Raw genomic sequence first — 9981 nt, forward strand, 5'->3', positions numbered from 1 at the left:
GGTTGCAATGTAACAAAGCGAGACTTGTGGGTACGTTAGCAAGGCAAACTCTTACTTTTCCATGGGAAACGTTCCCAAATTAGGGGAAATGTAATTATTTGGTACAGTCATGGATAAACGAGTCCTACTGTAGAGTTCATTTTGCTACAGTGTGCCGATATAACTGCAAGTCAAACAAACCAAATCCAAATGCAAGTTTTTAGACTCACATTTCCAGCTGAATCTTACTTTAAAAAAAAAAGCACTTTATAGGAAGTTTATAACCAGATGATTCAATCCTCAGTGTGACCTGTCGGTAGAATCATGGCAGACAAAACAGAAGCTCTCCACTGCTGTGGCTGATATTCCTGTTATTACTGTCTAATAACCAGGAAACATCAAGAAGGAAACAGAGAGTCCAGATTTAAATAAAAAGTCACTTTAATTGAAGTTCTTTCACACACGCGCGCGCACGCCTCCACACACACACACACACACACACATTTAAAATCAAGCTTTTAGTCTGATCACAGAAAGAAGTTGGAACATTCACTCCGAAGAAGACGCACACCGGTCAGTTTTCTCAGACAAAAATATATATAGATATATTTAAATCTTTACAATAAGCTTGAATCATGAAACATCCAGAGGAGTGTGCACACCTACAGTCCAAAAGCACCGCGCTCTCTCTCTCTCTCTCCTCCTCCTCAATCTGTCCTTTTCTTGTACCCTGGTGTCAGTGTAAAAATCTTGTTTTGTTTTTTGATTTTTTTTTTTTTATTGAAAAAAAAAAAGAGAGAAAGAAACAACAACAAATGTGCAAATAAGACAAAAAATTTTGGAATCCTTCAGCGTTTCAGTGTAGAAAGTCCAGGATCCTCAGCGAGCCCCCCTCAAGTTTAAATACAGATCTGCCGTTTCATTTTCAAGTAAAGTGCTCCTCTAGCAAAAAAAAACAACAACAACAAAAAAAACACGCGGCATGAAATCAGTCCCGCATCGTTTCAGCAAAACAAAGGAATGTCCTTTTAGAGGCAGTCAGACGAACTCCAGCTTGCCGTGGCCGCTGTACATCCCCCAGTGCACCAGCGACAGGATCTTGTCGCCGCCGCCCGGCTCGGCCTGCCGCATCTTGTCGCAGGTCAGGCAGCAGTTCTCGTGCCCCGACACCGGCACCATGCACTCCAGGTCCAACTTGGCCACGTGGCCCTTCTTGGTGTGGTGGCCGTGGAAGCTGTAGTGGAGGCGCGACAGCATCTGCTGCCGCTGGTCCTGCAGCCGCTTGTTCTCGCTGCGCAGCATCCGCAGCGCCAGCATGATGAGCAGCACCAGGATGAGGCCGCCGGCGATGGGCACGGCGATCACCGCCGCCCGGAACCACACCTCCTTGGCCGAGGCCAGCTCCTGCACGCGCGTCACCAGGTTCCGGTTGCCGTCGGCGGGGTAACGGCTCTCTGCGAAGGTGGAGACAAGTGGAAGGTTAGCTGCACGTTGTTAAGGAGCGATGCTCAGCTCTTAACCCCCCCAACAGAAAAGAAAAAGCAAGGAAGACAAACAACAGAGAGAGAAAGAAAGAGACAGAGAAAGAGAGGAGGTGAGGAGAGGCGAAAACAAATGAGTCACCTTGTCCCAGAGATTAATCTGAGCTAATAAACTACCGTCTGCTCTGCCTCTGAAAACAAAACAAACAACCCAAAACAAAAAAAACCTGAAAAAGTCCCTCCTCCGTCTCAGAACCCGACAGGCCCCGCGTTTCTGAGCGGACGTCGGGGATGTTCGTCCTGCGAGGCACATTCCAGCACGGTGGGAAAATTACACGGTGCGCACGCAATAAAAAAAAAAGAAAAAGAAAAAAGAAACACAGAGCATCTGATCTTCTTCCAAGAGCTTAAAGGTAAAAACTGCCCGGCTCTCGCGCCTCTGCAGGCGCAGAGCTGGGGCTTGTTAAAAGTTTAAAACGTTAAGTTCTGCTAAGCTGGAAAATTAAGAATGAGGCAGGATATGGAAAAAAAAAAAGAAGAAGGAAAAAGTAAACACTGCTTCTGAAACTGAAAGAAGGAAAATAAAAGAATAACTCAAAGGAAGCCTGTTGCAATTAATTCTAATTAATCGATTGATATATTAAAATGAGTGCAATCATTTCCATTCTGATTGATATTTTTTGAAGGGCAGCTTTGTTTAGAAACATCATAATCCATTTTATTTATAGTTTGAGTTCTTTGTTTTGAATATCTTCCAGTTCCTGTTAAGCGGTCTTTACTAATGAAATCCATTTTTTGCCTTCTTGCGTCATTATTCGTGCGCCATCGCTTCAACGCCGCCTCGAGACAACCATACCATCGCTTATCGCCATACTTCATCGTGCTGCCTCACCTGTCGAGTCCCTGGTGTGCGCCAGGTCTTGCAGGCCCCTGTAGTTGCACATGTCGTCGTGGCAACACTCCAACGTCAGCGCCCCGCCGAGGGGGTCGGCGGCACGGCGGCCGCCGCCGCAGGCGTCCGCGGCGCCGGAGACGGGGGCCAGGCAGCCGTGGGTGAGGGGCGAGTTGGCGCTGAGCGGGTCCAGGACCTTGGTGAAGCAGGCGTTCAGCTCTGACTTGCACATGTAGCCGGTGGCCACGCAGTGCGGCGCGTCACAGTAGCACCTGATCTCTCCTGGACGAGGAGGAGGAGAAGAAGAAGAAGAAGAAGAGTAAGAGAAACTACATTTCATGTTTCTTTTTGTTTGTTCTTTTTTTTACAGCAGCCGGTTTCATTCAGTCCTCCTCCGGCTAACTGTTGCTAGCTTCTCCTACAGTAGATGCTAATGAGTACGTAGCTCTTCCCACCCTGTAGCCGAGCTCTGCTGGTTGGGAGTGGGCTCGACTGAAGAGCCTCAGGCTAACTTCTCATTACGGCCGCCTCGCTCTTCACAACAACACACAGCCCAGAGGCGACTTGGCTAGCTGTCACTAAAACAATACAATGTATCAACCTGAATGTTTCTGAAGAAGAAGAAGAAGAAGAAGAAGAAGAAGAAGTGTCTGTTGCTGCTGGGAGCTTGCAGTGCAAGGCCCACATTCATCAGATCAGTGTTTTCTCTGTGAATGATTGGAGCAGCAGGGCTAAGGAAGGTCATATGGAGAATATTTCATTAGAGAGGAGAGGCCCCTTTGTGGGCTGACCAGAGGGAGGGGCCCTCAGCCGGGTTGAGCAGAGAGGCTCTCTGGGCCCCCCGAGTGGGTCCGATACATGGATGGAGGCTTCGCACCAGGAGTGAGAGAAGATGAGCTGTTACAGTTTGGGTTGTTTAACCCTGGTAGGGTAAAGTTAGTTTATCTGACGGTTTAAAGTTATTAAAACAGTCAACAATTTTGGTGTTTTTCAGCTTCTTTAGGAAATTTTAGTCACTTTTTTAAATTTTTTTTAAGGTTTTTGTTTGAATATTTGCTTGCTACGACTTCCAGAGGTACCAGATGGATCTCGGGATCTGATTTGGAACTTTAAAGAATTCGGTTTCTCTTGGTGTCTTTTTTTTTTTTTTTTTTTATTCATCTGGAAAGCGTTTCGACTCTCTCCAGATCAAAATCTAAATTAAGATCAGTAAAAAAAAAAAAAAAAAAAACGTGGAACGCCTTATTCTGCTCTGACCACACAGTTTGTGATTTGTCAGACGTTTATTGATGTGTAAAAAAGCAACATAAAAAAAGAGACAAAGTATTTTTTTTCTTTTCTAACTTTTATAGGAACAGTGCACCGATCCAAGCTTTTCCTGACCAGCACCAATTCTAACTAAAACATAAAACAAGAGGGAAAGAAACACGACACCAGTTTTTTTGATAGACAATTAAAAGTCCAAACAACAAGTTACTAAAGCAAATTACAAACTAAAATCAAGCATCAAAGCCTGTTTTTTTCTGATTTTTTGGGACTTATGTTACAACTTTAAAAAGTGCAGAACAGCCTGTTAGTGTTATTAACCATCAATAGTCACTTGTTAGTTTTGACGCACTTGACTTATAGACAAATTAAGAAAACTAAATGGTTTTTCCAGTATTTGAAAAACCTGATCCCGACCTCTGACCTGCTGATATCTCTATTTTAGACTGGACTGGGTTAGGTCTCGAAGGTGTCTTTTAAGGAAGTGGAAGATAAGTCGGTACAGGTTTTAATCGGACTTTGTGGTCCAATTTTCAACCAGAAATTCATTCAATTTGGTCTAAATAACAGAAAAAAAACCTATTACAACTTATCCTTGTGTTTTGGTTTTTTGGTCCTAACAAGTAAACTTTTCACTCATCACAAGCGGTGTCGTCTTTGTAGCGTGATTCAGCTCGGTTGAAGTGTTTACTTCGTGAACCAGAGCCACACCACAGGTAAACCAGATGAAAAGAAAGTGGTGGAATAGTCCTTTATGAAGTCGCGTTCTAACTTCAGCGTCGGAACTCGGAACCCCGCAGTCTCGTTTCATGTCTCCCCTTGAAACAGTGTTTATCCTGGCCTGGAGAGGCCAACAAACATGCCCCGTCAGCAGAGCAAAGTCTGAGCGTACCTTTGGTCAGAAGAACCGCCATGGCACAGAGTTCCAGTTGGAGCCAGATGGAAATGAAACTGGACTGGCGCTCCATTTACGCCGAATTCCTGCGCAGTGACCGCGGTTATATCCAGCAGCAGAGAGCCGCGAGAAAAACAACCAAAAAAAAAAAAAAAAAACGGAGGGTGGGGGGTGGGGGGGAAAGAAAGGCTTACATGGAGTTAGGGTGAAAAACGAGCCATTCAGCTCACCGACCTGACAACACCACCAGACAGGAAAAAGAGCTTCCGTTCCAGCATGGAGACAGAAATGCTAGTGGGCTTGTTTTTCGAAGCGGTTCGGCATTACCGGAGTTCGTCACAACAACAAAAGAAAAGAAGAAGAAAAAACTCCCCCAAAATACGGTCTTCTTCTCCGGGACTAAACGAAAGCGAGAGAAAACAGGAAAAAATGTGAATATACTCCTTTGGAAACGGCTGGAGGGGATGTGAAGGCGTCACCACTGGTCCTCTCGCTCCTCTCTAAGTGGCCGGTCGCAGTGAAGCGTCACGTTTGTATTCCTGAACGGAGAAATATTGGGTGGAAAAACAGATGAGTCAGTCCGCAGGGCTGCACACTCAGACTGGAGACGGCGGCGATTTAACTGGAGAAGAAGCAGCAGGCGGCCCAGGCTCCTCCTTCCTTCCTTCTGATTGGTCCGACCACCCAGGGCAGAAAATTGATCTGAGTGCAGCTCAGGGCACATCCGGTAACTTAATTTCAGAATAGGACCAACAGGCTGAACGGCACACGAACCCCAGGTTGAAGTTGAATAGCAATTGAGAGCAATCTGAGCAGTACGAAGTTATTCAACCTGCCTAACTATCAAACAACAAAACAGTTTATGTAGGACAACTGTAAAATGTTTGTTGATGGATTGAAGAGTTAAATTTATGTATTTATTTTTGTATTTGCTTGTTTAAATTATTTAGGCCTTTTTAATTATTTTAAATCTACCATTTTAAATGATAATAATTTAGTCTGTTCCTCCAAGAAGAAACTAGCGAGTCCTAAGGTGTTAGAAAGTTTCCACACAATTCTGCCTTTTCTAAGCTGAGAACGCAATTGTTTCTTTATAGTACAAGTAAAAATGCTACTTTCATGATTTCTCAAATCTTCATCATATTGTAGCTCGTAATTTCATTGCTCAGCAGTCGGCACCTAATTTTAGCGGTGCTATGTCCATTTTGTGCTTTGATCAAATCAAGCTTTTATTTTGTACATCACTTCACCTAACTTCCGGTCTAACTCGTCTCCCTACATTCTGACCTGATCCAAGCGATCCCCTCCACCTTTCATTCATAGCCTTTTATTTCCATAATAGCGTCTTCCATGTGTCATCACAGAACAGGGTTGTACTCATTTAAGTGACTTAATAATTACGGCGCTGATGTAATCAGTAATATTATGGTATGTTAATGGTCGGACCTGTTTATGTTGCAGCTCCTCAACATAAACACAGTTTAATAAAAATTCTTTATGGTGAATGAATCAAAACATCAGTATTCTTTTACATATAAATATAAAATAATAATAATAAAAAAAGAATAACAGGATTAAAGGTGTAACCTTGAAGCTAGAGTGTGACGTCAGGTCATTGTGTCCGGTATCAGCTACCTGCAGCGTCATCGCGCCAGCAGCCAGGTTGACGCCGAGCTGAGCCGCCTTCCTTCAGGCTGACACCGCTGCTGCTGCTGGGAGGAGTGGACAGCCGGTTAGAGAAATTAGCAATCCAAAAAGCGCATGGCGCCACCCAGTCCACACACACACACACACACACCCACACACACACACACCAGCGCGCGCGCACACTACATACACACACTTACCCCTTCACCAACTGGCAATGCAAAACAAACCGGCGAAAGATCTGTATCAAGCCTCACGCGCCATCTGTATCTTACCAGACGGACTTCTTTTTTTCTTTTTTTTAAACTTTCGTTCACTTCGTAATGAAATCAATCTCATTATGACTCCGTGCCTCGGCCTACAGGTGTGATAGCGCGGTTCCGCCCTGAACCGGAGCCATACGCTTCACCGTCGAGCAACCTTTATTGTGGGTCTTAGAAAACAAAACGAGGATCCTCGCTTCGGGCCAAGTAGAAGACGACACTGCAATTACCGCAATTATGTGCAATTCCACGGAGGCGCCACTCCACGGCTGGTGTTACATCCCGTGCAAAGGGCAGTAAAGGTGGAAAGAGACGGGTTCAAAATGTCAGCTCACGCTGTTTTTAGGATTTGTTGAGAGAGATGTATACTAAAAGATTCTGAGACCCCTGCGTTCATTAATGTGCAAGCTTTGTATCTGGATGATTTAACTCTTAAAATTAATTTATTCAGCAGTTTATATTTGATTTGGCGTTAAATTATCAGTTTATACTAGACTGGAAGTGTTTACATTTTTATTTAAATATTTCCAGAAATGCCCCTTTAACATCGACAGTGGCTAGTGCCACCTTACGCGATATTGGCTAAATACCACCATCTAGTGGCCACAGCTGGTACCAAGATTTTTCCTTTTCAGTCATAATATGTAAGAGTGCATTCCCCCCCCCCCCCCCCCCCTTCAAACAAATGTAGACTGACAATCAAAACCCAGCCAGATTATGAAATATATATATCCACAGCAGGATTTCACAAAATAGAACGTTTTCTTTCAAAGATACAGAAGAAAAAAAAAACTAATGAAGTTTCAACAATATCACAAAAGACATGAAAACATTGAACGTGGAATTATTAAACCTTACTGCAGATATGGGACTTTTCAGAGATTTCAACACAGATTCTGAAGGAGTCAAGTTCTATTTTAGATGTATGTATTTTACCAAGTTTGAGCCAGAGACTGACTGGAACCCCCCCCCTCACCTCTCCCCCCAAGCCATGATGGATGCTGTCGTGGCCGGTGGTGAGAGTAACAATAATTATCTTCAGGACTTTAAAGGATAAACATCTGTTTATATTCTGGCTTGCACTGCAGGCAGTTTGAACTCATGCAACTTCGGTTTACCCAAACATCCTCTCTGTCTCAGACTGCTGAGCGGTGGGGACTTCTTCCCGGTTATCATTTTCAGCAGAAGTAGCGAGTGATGCAGCCGTTCTCCGGGATACGCTGCAGGGACTTGGAAATGCTCTCGACGTCGCGGTTGCTTGTTTCAAAATAAGCGCTGGAGATCAACCAGATAAACCTACGACAGCGTGTCAGTACATAGAAAAAAAGGAGCAGTAGATTTCTGCCAAAAACAACAGAAATTTCTAGATTAATCTCAGAAATTTTCTGTCATTTCAGATGGATAATCATATCTTGGTAAGTTTATACTTGCGCTTTACCCTCTAATAAATTCATCACTATGATGGTCTCAAGAGTTTGTACATAATTTGCCCAATCCTCATTTCATTTTGAAATTCCACAAAAATTAGAACTTCCACAAAAAAGACACTAAAAAGACACTAAAAAGACACTAAAGCTCAGTACCTAATGTCAATATCAACCAACTCGGTCAAAACCTTACTTTTAAGTCTGCTTTTAAAAACTGCTGACTTATCATGTGTATTAAAGTCCATTTAGTCAGTATGAATATGGTTGCATTTAAATTTTTTCTCTTTTCACGATGTTCTTCCTTGTTCTGCTGCGTCACATTCCGCTGTATCATTGTTTTAATGTTTTTTTTGAACAAGCCATCGTCTCAAACCAACTTACTCGGTAAAATCAAGGTTGTAAATAAATGTAGCATTGTCAGATGATACATTTAACAGGTTTGTGGTTGGATTTTAGTTTTACGTCTGATTCAACTTTATGTTTGGGTAAAAAAAAAAAACCCCCAACTATTTCTGGGTCTGTTTGATCAAATTTCACCGCCTGATCTTATGCTAACGTGGCGTGTTTTCTTCCTGCTGAGAGGATGAGTGTCCCCCGGTGGGGTGGGTCTCATGTGAGCGGCTTTCTTCGTAGGAAGTCATCGCTCCCTGCAGGTTGCGTCTGGTTTCACACATTAGGAGACGCTTACTTGGAAGTGTTACCTGTTACCGATCTGCATGACAACAGCTCTTGCAACCTCATGGCTGGAATGCTGTTGTGGTAACTTGGGAGAGAGACGGGCAACTCGGGTTTTTTATTGACCAAAAAGCTCTTTTGGAGAATTTCACTTTGAATGTCCTAAAAACCAAACCATTTGAAGAGCTGTATGTGTTATGCCCCGTAGTCCCACCCAGGTCATCTCCATGCAGCCGTCACTGAGAGGCCAGCCGGGGCAGAAAGGCCTCCCTGAAACGTCTTCCTCTTGTGCTTCCTGTCCTCTCTTTGATCTGAGCCATATCAGTGTCTCCAAAGAGTCCCAGACAGGCAGACTGTCTCCGTCCTGCATGATCTAGTTTTGCCCTCCTGACTGTAACAAAGGGAAATGTTCAGTACTACTGGGTTTACAGAGAGAGAGAGAGAGAGAGAAAGTCTCTCTGGCAGCTTTGATGTTCCAGATTTGGTTAAAAGATCTGCGTACCGAAGTCGGAAAACTGACTGCTTTTGACTTTTTTGGGGGGGGGTAAGGAGATCTGTGTTCTTTCCGTCTGTCATCCAAAAGAGACTAAAATTTGCTTTTCTAATTTAACTTCAATGCTTTTTTAGTCAAAAGCGATTTTACTAATACAAAATACACAACGCCTTTATCTTGCTCAACGACAGCAACAAAGAGAGCAGGAAAAAGCTTAAGGGTCAACTTCCTGTCCATGACCCTACCTCCAGTTTTGCCTTGATAATTGACCACAGGCCCAACATCCAGCGTTATGGCTGTATTTGCTAAAGTAATGTTCTTGGGGAGCTAATTGTCTGTAGAGAGCTACATTTCGGAAATAATCTGTTCCAGTTTTTCTGCGTTTCTCTTTTTGTGTGTTTTGATAATCACGAGACGAAGGGACTGATTTCTTTTCTGATGGCCACAACAAAATGCTGACTGTATCCTGGAGCCACTTTGTACGTAACTCGGCAGAGCTCTTAGGGTTAATGTCAGTGTGAACAACCGTTATGTGCTCGAACTTTAAATTCTTGGCTAATGTGGTTTCATATCTACATATTTTTTTTCCACATGAGTTGTTCCTATCCTTCCCACAGCAAACCGGCCCACAACCCAAAGCTGCCACCACTGTACTTCACAGTTAGCATGGTTCCTGTTTTCCCTCCAAATTTATTGACGCTCATTTTAGCCAAAGACTTTGATTTTGTACTATTGGACCACAGGGCATGTCTGCAATCATAAATCTTTGTTTCCATGTGAATTTGCAAAACGTAATCTGGCCTTTTCACTCCACTCTTAGAGTTGTGGTTCCTCTCTGAACGGCCTTTCAGCCCATGTTGGTGCACGTCTCGTTTTGCTCTGGATAATGACACTCTCTTACTCATCCTTAGCCTTTGTTTTCGGGTTGATACTCACATTTTACACCAGAACACATTCATCTCG

General features: G+C 43.6%; 1 protein-coding gene across 2 annotated transcripts; it reads right to left on the reverse strand.

Annotated features, from left to right (window-relative positions):
- Nucleotides 1-402: 402 nt before the first annotated feature.
- On the reverse strand, nucleotides 403-6124 carry bambia (BMP and activin membrane-bound inhibitor (Xenopus laevis) homolog a). Of its 2 annotated transcripts, none has more exons than XM_032551692.1 (3): nucleotides 6101-6124; nucleotides 2353-2634; nucleotides 403-1433 (listed from the first exon to the last, which is right to left on the reverse strand). In XM_032551692.1, exons 2-3 carry the CDS (start codon nucleotides 2582-2584, stop codon nucleotides 1018-1020), a joined length of 648 nt encoding a protein of 215 aa, XP_032407583.1. In that variant the 5' UTR covers nucleotides 2585-2634; nucleotides 6101-6124; the 3' UTR covers nucleotides 403-1017. The 2 variants fall into 2 exon arrangements, with proteins under 2 accessions (XP_032407583.1, XP_032407582.1); XM_032551691.1 differs by lacking the exon at nucleotides 6101-6124 and adding an exon at nucleotides 4511-5208.
- Nucleotides 6125-9981: the final 3857 nt, after the last annotated feature.

The sequence above is a fragment of the Xiphophorus hellerii genome, chromosome 21, assembly GCF_003331165.1.
Source record: "Xiphophorus hellerii strain 12219 chromosome 21, Xiphophorus_hellerii-4.1, whole genome shotgun sequence".
NCBI classification, from domain to species: domain Eukaryota; kingdom Metazoa; phylum Chordata; class Actinopteri; order Cyprinodontiformes; family Poeciliidae; genus Xiphophorus; species Xiphophorus hellerii.

What these genes read in the sequence shown, in the direction of transcription:
- bambia (XM_032551691.1), bottom strand. Translation starts at nt 4,586, where the DNA reads ATGGAGCGCCAGTCCAGTTTCATTTCCATCTGGCTCCAACTGGAACTC. An exon ending in GGCGGTTCTTCTGACCAAAG is followed by an intron (nt 2,635 to 4,510) that starts GTACGCTCAGAC and finishes CTCCTCGTCCAG; the next exon opens with GAGAGATCAGGTGCTACTGT. An exon ending in GCACACCAGGGACTCGACAG is followed by an intron (nt 1,434 to 2,352) that starts GTGAGGCAGCAC and finishes CCACCTTCGCAG; the next exon opens with AGAGCCGTTACCCCGCCGAC.